At 38.7% G+C, this 22,948-nt stretch overlaps 1 protein-coding gene across 2 annotated transcripts; it reads left to right on the top strand.

Annotated features, from left to right (window-relative positions):
- Positions 1-288: 288 nt before the first annotated feature.
- Positions 289-22,607, top strand: zfand3 (zinc finger, AN1-type domain 3). Of its 2 annotated transcripts, none has more exons than XM_057342547.1 (6): positions 289-628; positions 16,465-16,505; positions 16,614-16,793; positions 17,074-17,136; positions 18,234-18,395; positions 21,133-22,607. In XM_057342547.1, the coding sequence occupies exons 1-6, from the start codon at positions 558-560 to the stop codon at positions 21,285-21,287; spliced, it is 672 nt and encodes a 223-aa protein (XP_057198530.1). In that variant the 5' UTR covers positions 289-557; the 3' UTR covers positions 21,288-22,607. The 2 variants fall into 2 exon arrangements, with proteins under 2 accessions (XP_057198530.1, XP_057198529.1); XM_057342546.1 differs by having other exon boundaries at positions 17,071-17,136.
- Positions 22,608-22,948: the final 341 nt, after the last annotated feature.

The following is a 22,948-nucleotide window of genomic DNA, read 5'->3' as shown; positions in this document are numbered from 1 at the left end:
TAGCCTGTAGCAGGTTTTGTACTTAAACAGCTTTAAAGCTCAAATCCCCTTTACAAACAAGGAATACAGCTTGGATTCTACCACTTTCTTTTCGGGGATCAGTGGGTCTCTAAAACGTAACGAACACGGTATATTAAAATTTGTCTGCTTACATTTGAACATCATACTAATTGTATTTATCAGTTATAGGAAAGTATTGTGTTGAAATGGACAAAAGTCCAATATTGATCGCGGAATCATTTTTATCCATGATTAAGAACACCTATTCATCAGTTGGTATCTTCTACTCGCCAGCTGATCGGCCTTGACTCCCGGTGCGGTCCGTCGGACTGTACGCGGCCGTTAAATTATTGTATATTGTTTAAATTAAGTCAAATTCATTTTGGTGGCCGCTCGTGTCGGCATTTTGTACTTTTACGCTGCATTTTTCGGTGTGGGATTGCGTTGTAACCCGTTTTTTAGACAAACGTCAAGCCGAGGAATTCCCACACAAGCAGTAGGCCGTAAGCGAATCCCTGGTGTTTCCTGCAGCAGCCCGCCGCTTTTGCATCGTCGCCATGGGGGACACAGGGAGCGAGCGCAGCAAGCCGCCCAGTATACCTCCCCGCTGCCCTTGCGGATTTTGGGGGTAAGATTGTTCATTTAATACGTAAATATGATTGTTAGGCGAATCTGATGCGGATATGGTGATAAATGTGAATGAAATGTGTAGTGTTTGTTGTTCATTGTTGTAGGCCGATGGGATGGGGGTGGGGAACAACCACTCCTGTTTTTACATTCACAGCTGGTGTTCCCCCTCAAACACACAAATATAACAAGCACTTTCATCAAACACACGACACATTTTAATAGAAGGCCTCCACTAACGTAGAATTTAGTTGATCTGGTGGTTTTAATGAGTCTTGTGAGCAGGACTGACAGATGACGGGTATCCTCTATCAACAATCATTTGCTGTGTCTCACAGTCGTGTAAGCGACGTTAGATATAAAAACAGCGTTTTTGGAAATGAAGATGTTTAGCATGTAAGGATATTATTTTTGGACTATTCCAAATCCTACTTGGGCAGTATAATGTTTTTCATAACAGGGGTCCTTTTTGTTTATTTTTTGGTGTATAACATTTTCGGGCATCATAGGTTGCTGTCAGTTTTTGGCATTATATGTGGGATAATCTTTGTGCAGCATCACAAAATTTAGTAGCAATTTGGACATTACAGGAGAATAAATTAACTAAAAACCTAGTGATCTGTCTTCCTAGACAGCATGTTTAGAAATCATAATTGCATGCAAAATTTCCTGGCTTTCAAAACCTAGTGTGCTACCAACCTAGATAGCAGGGGTCCTGAACTGTAATGAGCATGTTTTTTTTAATAATTTGTCAAAATGTAGTATGCTGCCTACTTAGTGTGTTTAGCATGATGGCCATGTGTAGCATGTTTGAGCCACTGTAACTGGATCATGTTAATGGTGCATTTCAAAATGATGTTAATTGACGTTCTAAACAGTACATTAAAGCATCATAGGCAGTAAAGTGTGTACTACCTCTGATGTGTAGGGAGGCAGCTCACTAGTTTTTGACACCCATCCGTTGTGTCCATATAGACTGATGAAGGAATCATGACGGATTAACTTTTCATTGGGTGTGACATGAATCAGGGCTTTAAAAGCATTCGTCAGACTCAAATATGCATTTATTTACATGGATTATGTATCAAATCATTGAATCATGGTCTGTTTGATTTAATAATAATACAAACGAAATATAATTGAACCAACGCCACCCTTATATTCCTCAGTAACTAATCTATTTTAAAACAGGTCTGTTTATACAAAAATTGAATCTTGTGTATTCTTTTGGTTAGAATTTACAACTGGTCTTTTTTACCCACGTGTTGTGGTCATGTGATCTGTTCCATGGCATTCCTATATTGTATTAGTGGTGTTGTGCTTGTTATTCACATTGGTGTCTTGTTAAAAATGTAAAATAAAAATATGTCTTAAAAATATGACGGAATACAATTTATTGTAAATGCATATGTTGGTGATGGCATTTTTATGTTTACATTCGCATTTACACATCAACAGTCACAAGTTGGTTGTGAAAATGTGTAGGAAGTTAGATGCTATTATTCCCAAATGCCAAAATGCATGCCCACTAATACGAGTAAAACATAGACAAGTCTGCATATCCTTATTTTGTTCTTGGCTTTGTATAGGACCTGATCCTCTGCATATCCGTCCTTCTAGAGAAAGTAGTTGGCATGTTTCAGCATGGATTGTTATGTGAAGTTGTAACAGTGTAATGTATGTAATCTTTTAAAAGTAAACCCACTGGCTGTGAATGAGCTATCATATCGAAAAGCTTGTCTTAAGTAAGCACAGGTGACCAAAAGGGCGGGGCTTAGCCAAGGGTCAACTCAGTACAATGTTATTCATAGAGTTGTCGATTGAAGTCTGCTTCCAGGTATGTGTGTGTACATAGGCGTGTGTGGTGGGGTAGATAAACACGTTGACACATTGCGATTAGCTTTGTGCAATGTGTCAGTTTCAACGTTCAGTTTCGCAGCTTTCATCACTTGAATCCAATTCAGAAACTAGCTTTATATTGCATCATGGCAGAAAGAACCATATCTTCTTACCGTGTTTTGTTTTACATATATAGGTGACTATACATTAAGAGGCCTGATGAGACATTTTTGGTTGTGGATCTCACAGATTCAAATCACAGATCCTCTTTCCTTATTCAGTTGTGATTCGAACAGTTTGACTGGTTTGCGCGGATAAATTTGAAATCCTACAGTTTCTACAGGAACAATGTCTGCTATATTTTCCATCAAATTTATTTTTAGCATCTAGCACTATTTTTACAAGGAGAAGTGTAATTGCTGATGGTTGATGATGTTTGGACATTGCTGGTGATGTAAAGTTTAGCAGTTGTAAAAACTTATGATATGCTTTTTATTTGGCCATTTTATAAGTAGGGATGCACCGAATGTTCGGCCACCGAAAATATGTGAAGTGGCCGAATAAATTTTACCGAACATGACTCGTGATACGATCAAGCAGCAACCAGCGCAGAGAGAGAGAGAGAGAGAGAGAGAGAGAGAGAGAGAGAGAGAGGAGAGAGGAGAGGAGAGGGGGAGGGAGAGAGAGAGAGAGAGAGAGAGAGAGAGAGAGAGAGAGAGAGAGAGAGAGAGAGAGAGAGACGCATGCGCTTCATTACTGCCGCAAACATTTTGGCAGTGCGTGCGTGTGTGTGGAGCATTTTAAAGTGTCACAGAAAGACACAGAACGGTACTTGCCGCACGGAAGTAAATTTCCGAATGAAAGCGTCTTTACCGGTCGGTAACTTTACTTCAGACGGAAGCGGGCTGTCTGACAGTAGCCCCGCCGCTCGCGACATCCTTTGACATCATACAGTGGTCGCGTGCACACAGTTCCCTGTACTAAACAACTTGTCAAAGTATGTTCTGTGCATCCACGAGTGCACCTTCTGAGAGAACAGTCAGCTTTTGTGGGCGGAGTTTGGAGGAGAGACGTGAACTGAAATGGTTGTCAGTCCGCATCAGTCAGAATTGCTTGCATTGGATGTTTTTTTTTTCTCAAATCATTTAGCAATGTAGCCTATAATAATCCAACAGTTTTAGTTTATTTGTATTTTTATTTTATAGGCCTAATGTGGAATGACAGTTTTTAATGAAGTGTTTTGTTGTAGGGGTACAGAGTAACTTACATTACATTCTTTTAGCAGTCAGTTATAGGTAGGGCTGCACGATTAATCGTATTTCGATCGTGATAACGATAAGTGGGACACATGATTAATTAATTGAAATCTTCGCGATATTAATGTGTAAGGGAACAAGCACAAATCAAACAGTCTAAAATCAGCAAACTGTTTGTTGTTCTCAATTGGCGGAGTAACGGATGATAGACTGCGTCACAACTGAGGTGACAGCGTTTAGTTTGCGAGCGCGCTCTCTCATATTTGTAGAAGCTGGCTTCGCGGGATTGACAGATACGTTAGACAGCTTGAATGAACATAATGGCGGAGCAACAAAAGAAAGGCGCAGAAGGACGTTCGTTAGTTCCCAAAAAGGCGTCATACTCCGCTGTTTGGAACTATTTCGGGTTCGACGAATGTGATGTTGATCAGGTACGAGTCTTGTGCAAACTGTGCTCCTGTGCCGTCAAAACGTCCCAAGGTAACACAACCACCTTAAAAGCCACCACAGAGTACAATATCAAGAATTTCAAAGGCTGAAGTCAAAAAGAGGAACAGTTTTATTTTTACCAGAGTTAAAAAATCTCTGTTAGAAGCCTCAATATTATGTTCTGACATCTCTGTTTATAGCCTAATGTTTTATGGCTGTAAAATGCAATAAAAAAAGTTCTTAACTAAAAGAGTAATCGTTATTATTAATCGAGATTAATTTTTTGAGCAAAATAATCGTGATTAACATTTTTTCTGTTATAGTGCAGCCCTAGTTATAGGCCCAATTAATATAGGCTATTCATGAAGGGAGAGGTCTCAATTTTTTGTTTGAATTTACTTTGTTTTGCTCAATTTTATATTAAGTTGTATTGTATTTTATTGAAAAGCAAGACAAATTATTAAAAGCACATTTTGACTATTCAGTTTGTGCAATAGTGAAAAAAATAGCTTAATAAATAGAAGAAATGCGAAAAAACATGTTTGGTGTTCTTCGGCCTTCGGCCAAGTGTTTCACATCATGTTCGGCTTCGGCCAAGAATTTTTGTTTCGGTGCATCCCTATAAATCAATGTGGCGTACATCATTGTATAATGTTTTAAGCTGTGCAGTTGGCTCGTTGAATCAGCGTTACACTGTACGTTACACACCTAGTTCGCCAGTTTGTGGACTGAAAAGTTAACGTTATTTGAAAAGGATAAAAAGCTTTATTTGATTTGAAAACATTTCTGTTTGGTTGAATACAATAAATGTTTTATATAACTTGATAATTGTAATTTTCATGTAATTGTTATGTTTTAATATGTTAAGTGTTTGGTTAAGCCACTTAAAGGTACGAAAGGCCTACACGTGCGTGTACAAGATAAGGATGGCACCACCTCCGCCTCATTTTGAGCCAGGAAAAACCCTGATAGCTTCTCAGTGTGATAGCAAAAGTTATATTTCTGTCTGTTTCAATAAATGAAAAAATATATATATTTAAAAATGTCTTGTGCTGATTTAGTAAAAAACAGTGTAGCATCATATACCAGGGTCCTAACTGGGTTTTTACTGTCTTTTTGCACTAAACATTTTAGCCATATTGTATTGCTTTGGATAATTTGCAGCTAATCACAGTACAGTATAATCTTACTGGGATGGTCAAACAATCCCAATGAAAGCCCACTTAAACCATTTAAAAATCATCTGCTCATGAATTTCATCAGGATTGTGTTTTTGTAGCAATATTTCTCTTGGTTCTTATCAGCCCTATTATGAGGATTCTCTTTCTTTAATATCTCATTATAGGATGAATGGACTAATGTGGACCAAATTACAGTTCACTTATAATACGGATGGTGTGTGATGTAAGTAATGACAGTGGTGTCAGGTATTTCCCATTAAAAACTGTTAAATCTGAGATCTGCATAAAACTACATGGTTAGGGTGGTTATTTCGATAGGTTTTATATTCTGCCCTATTTAATAAGCCTATGCTTCAGGAAAAGTTTCAGTTAACCTGTTTTACATTGAAATCCATTTCTAAAACATGTGAATGGCTGTGTAACTGTGAACTTTGTGCAGACTTGCCAAACCCTGGTGTTAAATAACACAAGCAAATGCTGCTGTTTGGATAACCTGTGTCAAGAAACCTGATTTGTGCAACGGCACATGTTATTACAAATGATCAGAATCTCATTGCTTATTGTGTTTCATATGAGTCTGAAACAAGAGAAGACAAATGAGAAACATTTTGCTAAAGCTTATGCCTTTCAAAAAGCAAATCTGTTCAAATCCACCAGGATGTCAAGATTGATGGCTTTAATGTTTGGTGCAGGTTATCTGGAAATGTAGTTAACTATTAGATGGCATCAAAGGGAGGACAGCTGTTAAAATGTCAACAGGTGCTGCTATATATCCTTTCTCCATTGTAACTTTGTGATCAAAACATTGGTTTAAAAAAATGATAGATACAGGGCTCCAGACTAACTTTTTTACTAGGGGCCAGTGCCGATCCTAGAAGTCTGGGGGCCCTATGCAAACCGTTGTGAGGGGCCCTTGTCATAATAGTTCAAATGAGATAACTATAAGAAATAAAAATAATAAATCAATTAACACACTTAAATGATTTAAAACTGAAATAAAAAAACATTAAACTGACATTAAGAACAATTAAGTATTAAATTAAATTCACATTTTGATTCACATGTAAAGAGTCATTTACTTAAATTAATACTTGACTCTTGAACCATCTAGCTTTTTATAAACCAAGTGAGTTAATAACAAAAATAAACATGATAAATATAGTTTAGTCAAGAAAGCAAAGCATACAAAAACACATCAATAATTCTCTAATTGTGAAGACACAAAAATTACACATTGTCATGGGGCAAACGAAATACAATGGATTGTAGTGGTGTGCATTATAGCCGAGACTCACATGAACATTGTACAGGTTTTGTGACTGTAAGTCATTCCCTGTAAACGCTATTGAAGTTAGAATATTAATGTGCATGTAACTTTGGAGACGGTCCCTAAATCCACGACTATCGAACATCCACAGTCAAACCAACTGTATACCAGTCGACAAATACTAAATTTGTAAATCTTTCTGTACTTGCATAATTTGGCAAAACTAAATAAGACTTTGAAATAGTACAAAACACATGCCTTCTTGTTCTTTTTGCTTCACGTTGTTGCCGTTTTTCCGCTAGACGGATAGCTTCGTTTTGAAGCCATGGCCATGTGTAAAGATGCATCATAACATTATGCGCATGTCATCACCTGCGCGCACTGCATGATGTCCGAGTATGTCACAGTAATTAAATAAATTAAGTATTAAAAAGGAAATTTCCAAATGACGAAGGCAGAAATCCGCGTCTTGTTTACATTATAATGTTTTTCATCTGTACTCAAGGAGGCCCCCTGGTGGTGCATGGGCCCTACACAACTTGCGTAGTTTGCGTATAGGAAGGATCCGCTCTGCTAGGGGCACACCTTAAATCAGCCTGCAATGCAATTATTGACATTTCTCCCCAAAATAGCTGTATTACTGACAAATACTTTGATAATAAACAGTCAACTCATAGAAATTACAATGTGCAGTTTTATTTTAATTTCAGAGGGATATAACATTATTCAATACCAGGGACATACAGAGTTTTTTTGTTAATTCTGTGCAAAAATGTTGAAAATTTTTGTTTTAAATGCTTTTACATTTGTACAGAAGTGTAAATATGTGTAATTGTGTTAAAATAGTTTTCAAATACTACCTGTCTATGCATTTAACTGCAGTTGACAGTGGTTTGCTTCTGTTCATCATTTAAAAGGAGGCAGAGCCTACAGAGAAGCTTTAAGGGCTAAGTAAAGAGACTGTATAAACTCTGAATACACCAGAGGAAAAAAGTGCATGTCATTTTGTATGAAAAAGTATATATTTTATTGGATATAGTGTTAAAGCAAAACAAAAGGCCTTGTCTTAATACATTCTTATGATGATTTTATTGTGTATTAAGGACATTTTTCATCATGTTCACAACACAATGTAAAGATAACTTCACATAAACTTAACTAGAGCATTCACCTGTCGTTCATTCTTGTTGTGAACGGATTGGAAATGATTCAGTAGGGATGCATGATAAATTATCGGCCATATCTGTATCGGCCAATAAATGGTCTTTTTAATTAGGGTTGGGGCAATAGACATTGACATCGTTCATCGCCGATAGCTGACAGTCGTTACAATGTCGGGCCGGCACAACGGGTGTATGCGCGAGACAGAGACTGACGTAGAAAGTGAAAGCAAACAGTGAATCGTAGTAATGCTCTCACGTTGTGTGCGTGTAAACTTGTCAATGACGACCTGATGGTAATTCCAAATTTGCAGGTTGTACATGCGCGAGTTCTTTTAAAAATGCTCACGCTGTCTTGAAAATTTGTCGCGAAATGTGATTTGGTCGCAGTCTGGAGCCCTGATATAATTGTTTTTAATGTTTTGGCAGATGGTCATCTAGCAAACTGATATAACCCTCGCCCCGCCCCCCCGATGTCATCGTCCATCGCAATGTTTCACTGTAGGAATCGTCCGATGCCAATTTGGTAGACATCGCCCAACCCTAATTTTAATGTTATCGGTATCGGCCGATAATAAAATTTAGGCTGATATATTATAGCCGATAAATCATAAATCATTTCCTCTGCTTAAACTTCTTCAGCTGCACGCTGCTCAAAGTTAAAATACAGTACAGTACTGTCTTTCTGTCATGATCATTCACTTACTGCTATTAGCAAAACATTGTTAATGTAGGTACAGCATGCAGATACAGTATTTATGAATGTGTAAATTATAGGAACAAAAGCATATGCTTTCTGTCTTGAGACCTGTTAGACATGTGGCTGTTAAGAATTTTTTTTGGGGTTGCACTTAGGGGTGGGAATCACAGGGTACCTCATGATACGATTCGATTCGATACATGGCTCACGATAGGGATCAACGCTAAGGATTTTTTCTACTGGCCTGGTCGGGCAAGTGATTCTCATTTTTACTGGCCCTGCCAAAATTTTCACTGGCCCCACCACAAAAAAGTATTAAATAATATCTAGTTATTTGTTTCTTGTTTTTCACCTATGGAATTTTTAATAAATAAGGGTATGATACCATAAAAACTATTGGCCTATAACTCAAAATTTCAAATATTTTTGAAGACAACTAATCCGTAAGTAATAAAATAATATCAAGTAATCAAAGTATGTGCAATAGCACAGATAAATGTAATAAAGCAAACATACAAATAATCAGTGCATTTTAGGTTGGTCTAATAATAGTAGTTATCAGGTATACTTTATAGTCTTCACAGTATTCAATCTAATATTTATTTAACCTTACTAAAGTTAAAATTTAATCAGTGAAGAGCAGTGAGTGTTTTTTGTCTTTGTTGTTTGATGAACAAAACTGAGACATTTATTATGCTGCTGCCTCTTTAAGACATAATTGATTACTTTTTTAAGGATAATTGGTAATATTGGCATAATTTTGTGTCGATATGTCTGATTAAGAGCAAGAAGACGTGAAAGAGAACTCAATTCAGTATTTTGCGCGTTGTCTGATGCGGCATTCCGTCCGCGCGCGTATCTCAAGCAGCACGTGAGAACCGAATCCAGTCCTCTTTTGCATCTTCTTGGAAATATTTAAATAGGCAAGTCTTAAAAATGTACAAATTATAATTTTCCATGACGATACAGCACTGGCCCGATCGGGCAAGTGACAGTTCTCTCAACTGGCCTGAGGATCTCCCATGCTCCACAATGCACCGAATTTGCGATTGTCAATGTCTCGCTTGACAATCCTATAATGATACATCACGATATCTATGACTATGAAAACAAAATGCCCATGAAAAGGTTAAGTGCAACATTTGTCACTTTATTTAAGTTTTCAGTAGGTAAATTAATAGCATATTACCAACAACATTTCAAGTAAATTAAAGATTTTATGCTTAAATTTAAAGCTTATCGTTGTGAACTGACACATTTTTACTCCTTAAAGAATCCAGGTACATTTATACATATAACAGCCTCTTATTTAAACCTGTGAACCTTTCAGATAAACTTGAAAACATCTCAGTGTTAACCAGCTTAATCAAAATAAACCTGAAAACATCTCAGTGCAGCAACTTTCATTAAACCTGTGCACATTAACGGTCATTCTCATATATGCACGGAGCATCTATTATTTTATGAGCACTAACTGCCATCCTAAACTCTTTCTCTGACTAGTTAACGTTTGTTCACGTTTCCCTCATTCATGTGTTAAGCGCCAACCAGTGGAGCCAATGACAAACTAATGGTTACCTTGTTTTCTGCAGTGAATGTTTTAAAATAAAAGCTTTTTGCATTTTGTTTAAATCTTATGGAATTTTATATTAATATTTAGATACTGTATATTGGCCAATATATTGGTTATCGACTTCCAACGTTTAAGAATTATCGGTTATCATTATCGGCCAAAATTTACATATCGGTGCGTGCCTAGTCTCAAGTAATAAACAGATAAATGGCGTATTCTGAACTCCTCCGCGGTTTGTTTAGTTTAGAACTGCTCAAATTTCAAATCGTTCGTCCTCAGGCTCAAAAAAATCCGTCACAGCAAACAGCGAATTGTAGTAATGTCACGTTGTGTCTGTAAACTTGTCAATGATGAGCTGAGCTGTGACCGACGCGACGACAGCGAGATACATCAGTCACCCAGCCGTGCACAGCGCTCAGCTCTGGACTCCCCTTCTCACACACATAGACTTACACTGGTGGGTTCGCAATCTACTCGTCTTTTCACATGAGATATAACAACTAGAAAAAATCAAAATCCTAATTGGCAGGTCGCACATGCACGAGTACCAAAAACCGTTCGCAAAATGCGACCATTTAGTCGCAGTCTGGAGCCCTGAGATAATTAGATTAACAGTTGACCCAAAATCATTAACTCACCCTTGAGTTGTTCCAAATCTGTATAAATTTAATATTTGGAAGAATGCTTGTTACCAAACAGTTCTTGGACCCATTGACTACCACTAGGAAAAATGACAACGGTTGTCAAAAGTGCTCAGTACGATTTGCTTTTGGTACATTCTTCAAAATATCTTCTTTGGTGTTTAACAAAACATAGACATTTATAAAGCAGTTTTCCCTACTATTGTAGTCAATGGGGTCCAAGTTTGGTGACAAGCATTCTTCCAAATATCTTTCTCTGTGTTCATCAGAACAAAGGAATTGATACAGATTTGGAAAAACTCGAGGGTGAGTAAATATGACAGCGTTTCATTTTTGGGTGAACTGTTCCTTCGTCTTCTCATTTTGATTCTAGGGTAGTTTTACTGACATCAGATGTATGAGGTTTGCTATCGTACCAAAGTCATTTCTTGGCATGTGCAGATAGAGGGCAGAAGTGTGAAGGGCAGCTATGGAATTTCATTTTTCATTTCCATACTTCCATCTGACACCTACATTTTAACACCTGTTAGCACGTCGGTCTTCTCATTTTCGAGCGTGCGGTATCTTTTGGGAGCTGGTGGCAGGGACAAAGGGTAGATAGTGAGATCATCTGTTGTGTTTGGATGCGGCGTCCCCTGCGATTGACACATAAATTATATTAATATGACATTGTATTGACAAATGATTCAACCAAATTGCCTTTTCGTGACATTTGAACGTCGTTTATTACCTTAAAACCGAAATTAAACAGCTTTTCCTCACGGAAGGTCTGCATTCGGCAAAAGTGAGCTAATGAAATATTTCATGTCCAGTTTTTTTCTCATGTGGCAAGTAGCCGTGTAATAGGCGGGATAATGTACGAGCTGCCAGCTGTTATCGTGGCATAAGCCCCTGAAAGTAAAAATAGGGCTGTTCAATGATTAATCACGATTAATAGCTTCCCAAATAAAAGTTTGTGTTTATAATAATAAATGTCTGTGCCTATTTATTTTGTATTTCTAATAGGGCTGTGCATGATTAATCGCAATTACCACTAAATCCTGCTGAAATTGAGCTGTCTGTGATTATGCAAGGCATTTTTTTTATGCGTAGCTTTGTCCGCCTGTCCAGGCTCTGGGAACAGTAGGTTATTAGGGATGCACCGAAATGAAAATTCTTGTCTGAGACCGAAGCCGAAAAAAATGTAGATATTTGGCCGAAGGCCGAATACCGAACACTGAACATGGCTTTTCGTATTTCTTCAAATTTTTTCACTATTGCATAAACTGCATGGTCAAAATGTGCTTTTTATATTTTGTCTTTCTTTCCAATGTGATGCAATATAACTTAAAATAAAACTGAGCAAAACAAGTAGGCGAAAAAAAAAAAAAAATGGAGCCCTCTCCATTCTTGAAGAGCCTATAACTGACTGCTGAAAGAATGTACTGTACTCTGTACCCCAACAACAAAACACTTCATTAAAAAGTGTCATTCAACATTATAAGATAAAAATATGAATAAACGAAAACTGTTGGATTATTAAAGGTTGCACTGCAAATGATTTAAAGGAAAAAAACCATCCATGCAAGCAATTCTGACTGACAACCCTTACAGTTCACGTCTCTCCTCCAAACTCCGCCCACAAAAGCTGACTTTTCTCTCAGAAGGTGCACTCTTTGCCGGGATGCACAGAACATACTTTGACAAGTTGTTTAGTACAGGTGTGCACGCAACCACTGTATGATGTCAAAGGTTGTCTCGAGGGGCGGGGCTACTGTCAGACCACCCACTACAGTCTGAAGTACACAAGTTACCGACCAGTACAGAACTTCGCTCATTTACGTAGTAAGACTGGTTAATTATTGCCTGAAAAGTTAGTTGAAATTTTTCAACTTTTCTGTTCAGGTGAAAAAATTGAATGTTTTATAAACTTATTAGTTGTCATTTCCATCCAATTTTTAGAACTTTAATGTAAGTGTTTTGTTTAGCTACTTAAAGGTACGGTAGGCCTAGTACATGCGCATTGCACCACCTCCGCCTCATTTTGAGCCAGGAAAAACCACACGATTCTGGATAGATTGAGAATCACGATACTTTTGTTTCGAGATTGCAATTCTTTTACGATTCTGAATGATGACTAAAAGGAATACATCATTTTCTAGAGGTTCTGACAAAAAATAGTTTATTTAGATATGTAATATTTAGGACTTTGCTTCAAAATTATTACATATTTCATGGTTAACCAGGGTTTTTCCTGCATAGAGAAATTGGAGGCGGCCGCCTCCGTCAAATGTCGTGCCGCCTCAGGCTCTCGCCAAAATTATGTTGCGAGTCTTCACAAGAAATGCTGCGTGCATTTAACAGTTGCGACATTACGCCACAGTGGAGGCGCTGTTTCGTAATCAGCACACTGAGGCTCTAAAAAGAGTTCCAGAACAAGAGCCAGCCTGTGTTTCACGGCTGTTTGTTTTGCATCCAAGTACGTTTAATTTCTTGAAATTTATTAAATTAACATGACGTACATCATTGTAATGTCTTTAGCTGTGCAGTTGGATCGTTGAATCAGCGTACACTGTACACAGCGAGTTCGCCAGTATGAACGCACATTGCGTTTAGAACGACTCGAAAATGAATGACTCATTTGAACCGATTCATTTAAACTATTGAACTTTTCAGTCACTAGCGAATATAAGAGATCATTGAATCATTTAAAGTGAACCACAGAGAATGCAAGATGTGAATGAGCTTTGCTCATTTAGAAAGACTGGTTAATTCAGTTGGCTGAAAAGTTAGTTGAAATGATAAAAAAGCTTTATTTGATTAAAATAACATTTCTGTTTGGTTGAATAAAAGTAATGTTTTATATAACTGAATAATTGTCATTTTTATCTAATTTTATTAGAACTTTTAATATGTCAAACTCAGTCACTTTGGTTAAGCCACTAAAAGGTACGGTAGGCCTACATGTGTGTGTACAAGATCAGGATGGCACCACCTCCGCCTCATTTTGAGCCAGGAAAAACCCTGTTAACCTACAGTAAATATAGCGAGATTTGTTTTACAACAAAAACCATAGTAAACTAAAGTGGTTCATTTTTTAAAGTTTTACTTTAAATGCAAAAGTTTAACTTCCTAAAAAGTATTAATGCATTGAAGTAACTTGTATATGAAATATTTCCATATATTATATACAGTAAAACAAATTATTAAGGTGACACTTGCAATTAAAGGTCTTTAGAAAGATTTATCAATTTTCCTTGCATATTCGACTGCTTGAAGAAGTCTTTAAAGAAAGACAAAACTGATAAACATAACACAGTATTATCACCTGTAAACAGTTTAAATAACCTGAAAACATGAAATGCTGGCCAACTTAATGAAAAGCTCTAAAAGCGCAGCTTCTCTATTAGCGTTTTTACAGCTATAAGCGCCACACACGCTCATGACCAGTTTTTACCGTAATGACAGAGATAAGCGCGCATTTGGATTTGTGCAATTGTTTTGGAACTGCAATCGTTAGTCTTGTTTCAAACCTGTCCACTTTATATGTGAAGCGTAATCGGAATAAAGTTACACAATCCTGAAAGACATCCATAAGAGCAGTTCGTTGCCAGTCAGGTATTTACTTTGTTGGTTTGTTATTTGGTGTGAGATTAATTTGGGCAGACTGTGAGCTTGTCAACTCGTACGCATGAGACAAGCGTTTACAACTCTCTGCCTTAATCCCAGTTCTTCTGTGATCATTTGACACAGAAATAATGATAGTGTGTGGTTGAAAAGACTGTTTCATACCTAATGATGATAATGCTTTCTCTGCTTCGGCTGCAGCACCAACACACATTGAAGTGTTATGATTTTAGTCGGAGGTGTAATGGACACACGAGAACCGTTGAGGTTCATTAATGAGATCGTGTGGTTGTTTGAATTGAGATCGCGATGTTTTAACGATTAACCGTGCAGCGCAGTCATGTGACCACGATAATATTGATAGAATTTTGCTATTGCGATAACACGATATCGATAATATTGTTACATCCCTAATAAAATACCAATAATAATTTTTTTTAACTTAGATTAAAATGAAAGATAAACGTATAAAATAAAAGTTTAACAAGTTTAAAACGAAAGAAACAAAAATGTTATTTTTTATACTGTATTTGTTAAAAATGTTATTTTGAGTTTTACAGAATAAATGTAGATGTCAGTTTAAATAACAAAGGTGAATAAATTATTTTTGTGCGGTTTTTTTTAAAGATGTGTTGTTGATTTGTTTGATTCGTCAGGTTGTTGAAACTTTCACTGTGTGTGTGTTGTGTGTTCATGCTGAAGTCGTGATTGGGCTCTTGCGTCTCTTCATAAGCTGTAATTGCAGGTGACATTTAACAGGAGATGTCACATTAATCCGCAGAGAGGCCGGCTTGATTGGTTTGGAGTGATGTGATGTGACAGAAGACCACACACTGAAACATAGATGTGGTTTTTCCCCAGCAGAGTGAAGTTGTTTCATGAACTCTTTTCTAACTCCAAACTTTAATGTTAACATCAGAATTAACACAGTTTACTTCATAATTGTTATTGGTCTTAGACTTGGACACAGGCATATACCGTTCTTGTAGCTTTTTTGTTGGGCATTGTAAGCAGTTGGTGTCCAAACAACATTGGCATTGACTTCCATTGTATGGACGCAAAACCACTGAAACATTTCTCAAACTATCTTCTTTTGTCATATACAGGTTTTGAACAGCATGACGGTGAATAAATGATGACGGAATTTGTATTTCTGGGTGAACTGTACAGCGCTGTGTTGGTTCATGTTGTGTCAAGATTCATAAAGGATTTGGTGTGTTTTGTTGGTTTATGCCCAGCCAGTGTGACTTCATCATTACTAGATGGGTTTCCTGCTGTCAAGAACATTGATGGATCATCTGGTTTAACCGTTTCCTCGCTGTCAGGAACTCATCATCTGTCAACACGCATCATAATTCAGCTCATCTCCATGGCAACCCAACCTTTTCATACACGCGCAACCCGCCCCTGTCAGCGCGTTCATGTGGTGATGTTGCCTTCGGATGCGCTCATCTGCTTAATATGCATTATTCCTACCCACAATACCCTGCTTCCTCCCCATGCTTCCTTCCGCCTCCTTGATTGGGCGCTGATTATGATTGCGATTGATTGTGCTGAAGAAGGTCTGTTGATGTTGTTTTCAACCTGTGTCGTCCCAAGGGAGAGCTCGGAGCCGGTGCAGGAAATGCGACGGCTGTTTGCGTTATGTAAATAAAGTGTGTGTGATGTATAACCATCCTCAGGCTGCAGGTATAGAACAGTGAAGAGGCCGATTTGTAGGAGATTCTGCGCGTCGTTTTGCAAGTGTTGACGTTACATTTGTTTGTTCGGGTGATGTGGTGAATATTTAGAGTATCAGTTACCAGAGTAATGGTTTCAAAAAGGTATTTGTGTTGTTGAAAAGTCCTTTTAGAGGCAGAACAACTTTTTACGGACAAACTTTTCTTTTGCATTAGGAATAGCATGCATGCATTGTGAGCATGTATTAACAAAATAAAAAGTGAAATGTTCCATTTTTCCTCTGATTGTGTCTATCAGGACAAATTACAAATTGGAATATTTTACTTTTTTAAATAACGTTTGTTCAGTAGAGTATTTGACTTGTCTGTGCTAAAGAGATTGATATGTACTGCATTGATTTAGAGAAGCTTCACATAAAAAAAAACACTGGAAAATATTGATTTCTCACCAATAGTGATGCACGCGATAAGCTGCAATTTAATATCTGTTTCCGCTTCCTCTCCAGGTCCAGCAAAACCATGAACCTCTGTTCCAAATGCTTTGCTGGTAAGTGTTTGTTTTGCATTTCAATCACTGTGGCTATTTAATAGTTTTTGTGTTTGCGTAAATATATGTGTATAAGAAATTCTCACACTGTTCTGTCCTTTACAACAGACATACAGAAGAAACAGCCAGACGAGGACTGCACTCCAGAGCCCGCCCCCAGCTCCAGCAATAGCCAATCAGCAGTCTTCTGTAATGAGTCGAGCAGCAGCAGTAGCCAAACCCTGTCCTCCAAGCCAGCCAGCTCGGAGGAGCCTTCATCAGAAGCCACGCCTCTTCCTGCACAGGATGGTGAGGGCACACGGTTACTCGCGCTCATGTCATTTCAACCTCGTATTAGTTTCCTTTTTTTGTGAAACACAAAAGGAGAAGGATTTGTAATATAGCTTACAAATCATATTGTGTTTCATGAAAGTTAGATGAGTTGCAATGACAAAAGGGAAATTAAACGAGTGCTTAGTGGTCAGTACAATATAGAACACCACAAATGTAGGAATGATCTCTGACAGAAGGAGCTGAAAGTTATTAAAGTTGAGTAATAATGATATCATTGTCTCTTCTCTTCCAGAAGTCTCCAGTACAGACACAGCTCGCGGCACCCTATCCACTCCTACAAAACGACCCTGTGACTCAGGTACACCTCATCACCAACCCTGTGTGTGTGCGAGACGGCTTTTAATAGTCTAGCACATCACACCAAAGGAAATCTGAGTTGTAAATGCAACTACAGTTTGAAAGTCTTTATTTAAGCTATTCAAGAGCAATGCATATCTCTAGAGTGAAAATTTGCTTACAAATTGTTTAAAAAATGGTGTTTCATATTTTAATCAGATGACCAAACAACTGCTGTCGCCCAGTAGATTATTTTTCCCCAAAATATATTTTTACCAATTTTTTGAATTTTGAATCTTTCAGCGCATGTTAATGATGTTTTATATTTAAACTGCAATATGTGACTTTTTTGGGTAAAAATGAACAAACCAGTTATTGAGAAAGTACATTGAAGTAACTCTTTATATTACCACAACTGTAAGCTTATAAATAGTAATTTATAAGTTGTCAGTTTAAGGTCATTCAATGCAAAGGTAAGCACATAAAAGAATCTCCAATTTTATATTCGACAGAAAAACAATTTTTTTTACAAATAGATATTTTATATCTCCTGTCTTTGCAAGTCAAATTCTTTCACTTAGAAATTGTAGTAGTTATGTTTACAGGACTTTGGTTGCTTTTGCAATGCTTAACAGCTTCACATGTCTCCATCCTTGGACAAACACGTTTTTAAGACTGCGTAGGTTAAATGTACTAAAGGAGAAATTCCGTTCAAGCCGTAAAGAGGTTTTAAAAATCCTCTTTAAGTTTTCTGCAGTGGTTTCACGTTGTGCCACATCTGCACAGGTCACCACTGGCTGGTTGCCAGTGCCCTAGCAACCAGCCAGAGCACCATAGTAACCCCCTAGAACAGCATTTAAAGTTTCTAAAAGCTTCAGACGTCAAATCTGACTGCCCAATTATTTGCGCTACATAAGGACTATATAATCTTTATATAAACTGTGTGAAGCCTCCACTTAAGGTCAACATTCAGAGCTTATCTTGAGTTTAGTTAAGGTGTTTAATGAACGGCTCAAAGCACAGTTCATTTCGGCCGTTTGATCGCGCCAGGTATTCCAGCAGAAGTAATGCACATTAGACTTCACAAGAGTGTAAAAATGTCTATGCGTTTGACTTTAGGTTCAGAGAGCGAGTCGTCCCCAGAGAAGCGTGTTCGGCTGGGAGAGGCCTCATGTTCTGAAGGTTCTCCACGAGTGCCCAAGCAGAAGAACCGTCGGCGGTGCCACAGCTGCCAAACCAAACTGGAGCTCGTACAGCAGGAGCTGGGGTCCTGTCGTTGTGGTCAGTATCACAGTCATCTCTTTCAAAAATCGACATCCTGAGTGATGCGACGCAACAAAACTGTAATGCTTCTAGGCCTGCGTGTTTATCTGCAGTGGAAGCATTGTAGTTCAGTCACGTTGCATCGCTCGGGATCAGACGGATTCTCTGGACTTTCTTTTACATTACCAAACATTCTTACTCGAATGGCATTCATATTCAGGGGCGTTCTGTGTGCGCTCATCTCTCACCTGTCTGTTTCTGCAGCGGTTGCAATTTTGGCAAGAACTTTGAGATCCCTACAGAACCGAAAGAGAGGATATTTAACCCCCCCTCGGCCATTTCAATTTCAGATGCTAACTGTAGGTAATGAAATAAAGTGAGCGGTTAAGCATAATTGCAGTGTGAACAGCAGTTCATCTTGTTTTGTTGAACTGAAGGTGGTATTGTACAGCAGCAGTCAGAGTCATCAGTCTGATAGCGGTTCCCACTGATCTGATAATACGCTTATGAATCCGACTGTTCTCACATCTGAGTCATTATCTCTCTGGGGTCTGTCTGAAACGGCACTCCTGCAGTTAGTCGACGCTCAAAATTTCGTAGCTTCAACTCGTTGGGGTTGGGAAAGCTGTGTCTGTGGAACGCCCGCAAGCGTTTATTCCTGTGTGGGTTACCCGGACCCGTTACATCTGCCATCAACATGCGCTTTATCAGTTTTTTATGTTTTCAAACAGGCCAAACTTAGTCCTTTTCCAAAGTCACACTCAAATTAAAAGAGCAAATGTTTTAATAGCATTTTTGGGAATCGCCCACTTACGGTCATATCTGCATATTTAACCGGGACAGGAGAACCTGTATTACAAATGTACCTGTTACAGTGTATTAGTTCCCAAATTGAACAGCAGGTTGTGCTGTGTCGCATGCAGTTGTTTGTGTGCGTTTGTATGTGTCGTTCTGTGGCTGCTGTAATTGAAGGATTGAATGCTTTTAATCATCTCGGACTCATTAAAAACGCAACGTGTATTAATGAATATATTAAACTCTTGGTAATGAGGCTCTTAAGCCTAAATGGATCCTCCTTTTAGTGCCGAGCAAGTTTTATTTACTTAGAAATGATCATCATGTTTGTGGTATGTGTTGTGATTTACTGCACTTAATCTCTCTGGAAAAAGCAGGAGAATGGATAAGATGTGTTGACATTTACATTTGCGGCTGCATGCATTTATCCAAAACAACAAAACATGAAGTATGAATGCAGATTTTTTGTCGTGCCTATGAAGCGTGCCGCATTAAAAACGTAAATCGATTTCGGAGATTGATTTGCACAACCACTCAAAACACTCCAAGCATCACGTGTCAAGTTTTGCAAACCCTACTCAAGTTTTCCTTCGAAAAAGTTAAAAATATGGTTTTATATTTATTTGAAAATGATTTAATATCTGTATAGTTTATTTTTCCAAGCATGGTAGCTTATCAGAATAAACAGTCGGTGACATGAGAGCTAGTTGTTGTCTTAAAAGCAGCAGTAAGTGGATGTTCTCTCAACTCATGCTGGTAAACTGAGTGTGCTGTTAAAATGCTCCTTAAAGATGAGGTAACGCATGCAGTTTCGGCCAATCTCATATTAATCTTGAGTACCTATAGAGTAGTATTGCATAGTCTTTAGTTTGATCAAATTGATGAAAAACAGAGACAGCTGTACGATTATTTCCGGAAAAAGACGAGTGCCTGGAGGCGTGCGGGAGGGGGCGGAACTACAGCACGAGCTTACAATACATCATCGCATTGATTCACTATAAGTTCGTGTTGTTTACATTATGCACGTCCACGCCGATTGCCAACAAAACAGACTTAGTTTGACTTGCTGCGTGCGGTTCATGTCCGGCATCTTTGAGCGCTGGGACCGCACCATCTATCAGTTTCAAATGATCTCCAAATCCAGCGAACATTACTGCGCATGCGCACTCTTGTGACTCCAACTGAACTTCCGGGACACATTCACAAACAATAGAGTGCCTGTAGATGATTTCTGATAACAATCAAAAGAAACATAGAAGAACCGTTACTTGGCTAAACTTGAATCTGTAATATTTTGAATTTAGACACTGATACGAAGCTCAGCCGCTAGATGTCAGTGTACCATACGGTTTGTTTAACTGTCACCGAACTGCAGGACCCATTCAACTAATTGTTTATTTAATAAAATGAACTAAATTCAATTATTATATAGTAAATGAGTAATACATATAATATTAACATGAAATAAATAAAATATAAATAGTAATATTATTAGACACTAGCCAAACAACTACATACGGACTACATAACATTCATCACCGAAATGCAGTGAGCAAACAAACACAGCTAAGCTTCCGTCAGCCGTGTGAAGCGGCATTGATGGGCGTGCTCTTTCTCACGCTGGCTGATTGACGCGTGGACGTGCTCTTTCGCTCGCTGGATGACGCGTGGGCCTGCTTTTCTGGGAGAATTGTCCAATAAGGGACTAAGAACCCTTGTTACGAAACGGGAATCCATGTTCGAAAACAACTTTCCAAAACCTGTACGAACCCTGGCGGAGTGAATCGAGCACAGAAATATTACATCATGCGACAAGTTGACCATGTTGAGCTTGAGAAGCCAGCGCGTTTAACAGTGTAAGAAGTCGTAATGCATGAAATAGCATGTTACCTTCGCTTTAAAATCAACCTTGAGATTATACAACACCTCTTATCTCTGTCTCTCTCTCATCCGTCCTCAGGTTATGTGTTCTGCATGTTGCACCGGTTGCCGGAGCAACACGACTGCATGTTTGACCATCTGGGGCGTGGCCGAGAGGAGGCCGTGATGAAGATGGTTAAACTGGACCGCAAGGTGGGCCGAACCTGCCAGCGCATCGGAGAAGAGTGCTCTTGAACGCCCCCCAGTCCCTTCTCACACACACACACACACACACACACGCACACACGCACACACACACACACGCACACACACTGTAGTCCACTTATCTGACACGCACACAATCACCCACTAGTGGCATCTTTATTTCTCCAGTACATCTCAGTGGACCCCACACCCTTGCTTGACCTCTGACCTGTGTCCCGTTCAGTAGCCTCGGGCTCATCACACACACAGAGCCTTAATTTTCTGATATCTGCCTCCACCCCCCAGTGCAAATACAGGTCAGCAGGTCACACGAACTACCCTCAAGGTCACGGCGGAAAGGACGCAACCTCTTCCCCACTCCCAAACCGTCTGTACTTTGGAGAACTGCTCTTTCTCAAATGCTGCGATCGACTCCATGGGAAACATGCCGATCGATCCAGACCTCTGGGAATTTCTGTTCCACCGCTGGAAGTCTCCTGCATCACGTGGACGTTTTTTTTTTTTTTGAGGGAGGAGGGGCAACCTGGATCACCCAAGTCACTCTGCCCCTTTGCTTTTCTGCGTACGCGGCGGCTCTGCTGCGGCTCAGAGAGAGATTTCCCGTTTTACGCTCACACACTCGCTCATATGCACTTTCAGCCGCGTTCTCGACGCTCGGTCCGACACGAGGACTGAAGCAAAATCAAACGGTACCCTTTGGATGTGGTTCAGCTGGGAAAGGGCCGCCCACAGCTCGTCTGGGAACTGTAGTTCGTTCAGGTCTGAATAAACACACTCTGTAACCTCGTGAAACTCCCATCAGCCCTCGCAAAATACTCTCTGCCTGTTTTAAAGCAGCTGAAAGGTTTTCTGCCATTGTTCTTGCTTTCTCCCGTGTCATTTTTGCCCTCCCGACAGTTTCTCGATAGTCTCTAGCCTGCTCATGCTAACCGTCCTTTCTGCATTCTCTTAATTCTCTCTTTCTCTTTTTCTCTCCTCCCTGCTGTCCGTGGCATTGAGGAGGAGTGTGTTCACCGGTGGTGGGAGCGAGGAAGTCAGAGTCTCAATTTACCGGCGCTTTTATTATCATTTTGTTTTTTTACTGGTTTTGACTGGTTTTCTGTTGAGATGTTTAGAAGGACAGAACTGAAGAAAAGAGATGAATATTGTGTATCTTAAGAAAAATCCTTATTTAACCTCCTTTGTGTTTCTGGTTAACTCACTCTAGCATAGAGCTGCATTACTTTGCCCTTTTTAGGTTAACATAAAAACATACAAAAATATGGATAAGATTAAAGATTCTGTAGCCTTTTTTCTTTGTTTTCTTTTCCTTTCCTCTTTTGCTGATAAAGAATAAACTGGATTAGAGGATGTGTGGCATTTTTTATTTTATTGACCGTAATTGCATTCATACACGCATTACAAAGGCTTTACAATAAGGTTTGTTATTTGTTAACGTTATTTAACGTGTTGAATGAATCTTTATTGTAAAGCGTTATAAAAAAGCTTTAAAGCTACACGGGTGTGCCCTTGTAGAAAAATTATTTGCGGTAAATGCACCAAAATTCTGGCAGTCTGTTATTTTTAAGCTCAGTTTTGTTTTTGTTTTCCAGTAAAAATATCTAAACATCATTTCAACAGGCAATTAACACAATTGCAAAAATAAACTTCTTTTGAATGCAGTTTTTTTACCCCATTAGTACTTGGTGTGT

The sequence above is a fragment of the Triplophysa rosa genome, linkage group LG9, assembly GCF_024868665.1.
Source record: "Triplophysa rosa linkage group LG9, Trosa_1v2, whole genome shotgun sequence".
NCBI lineage: Eukaryota > Metazoa > Chordata > Actinopteri > Cypriniformes > Nemacheilidae > Triplophysa > Triplophysa rosa.
This window is presented reverse-complemented; position numbering and strand designations above follow the sequence as displayed.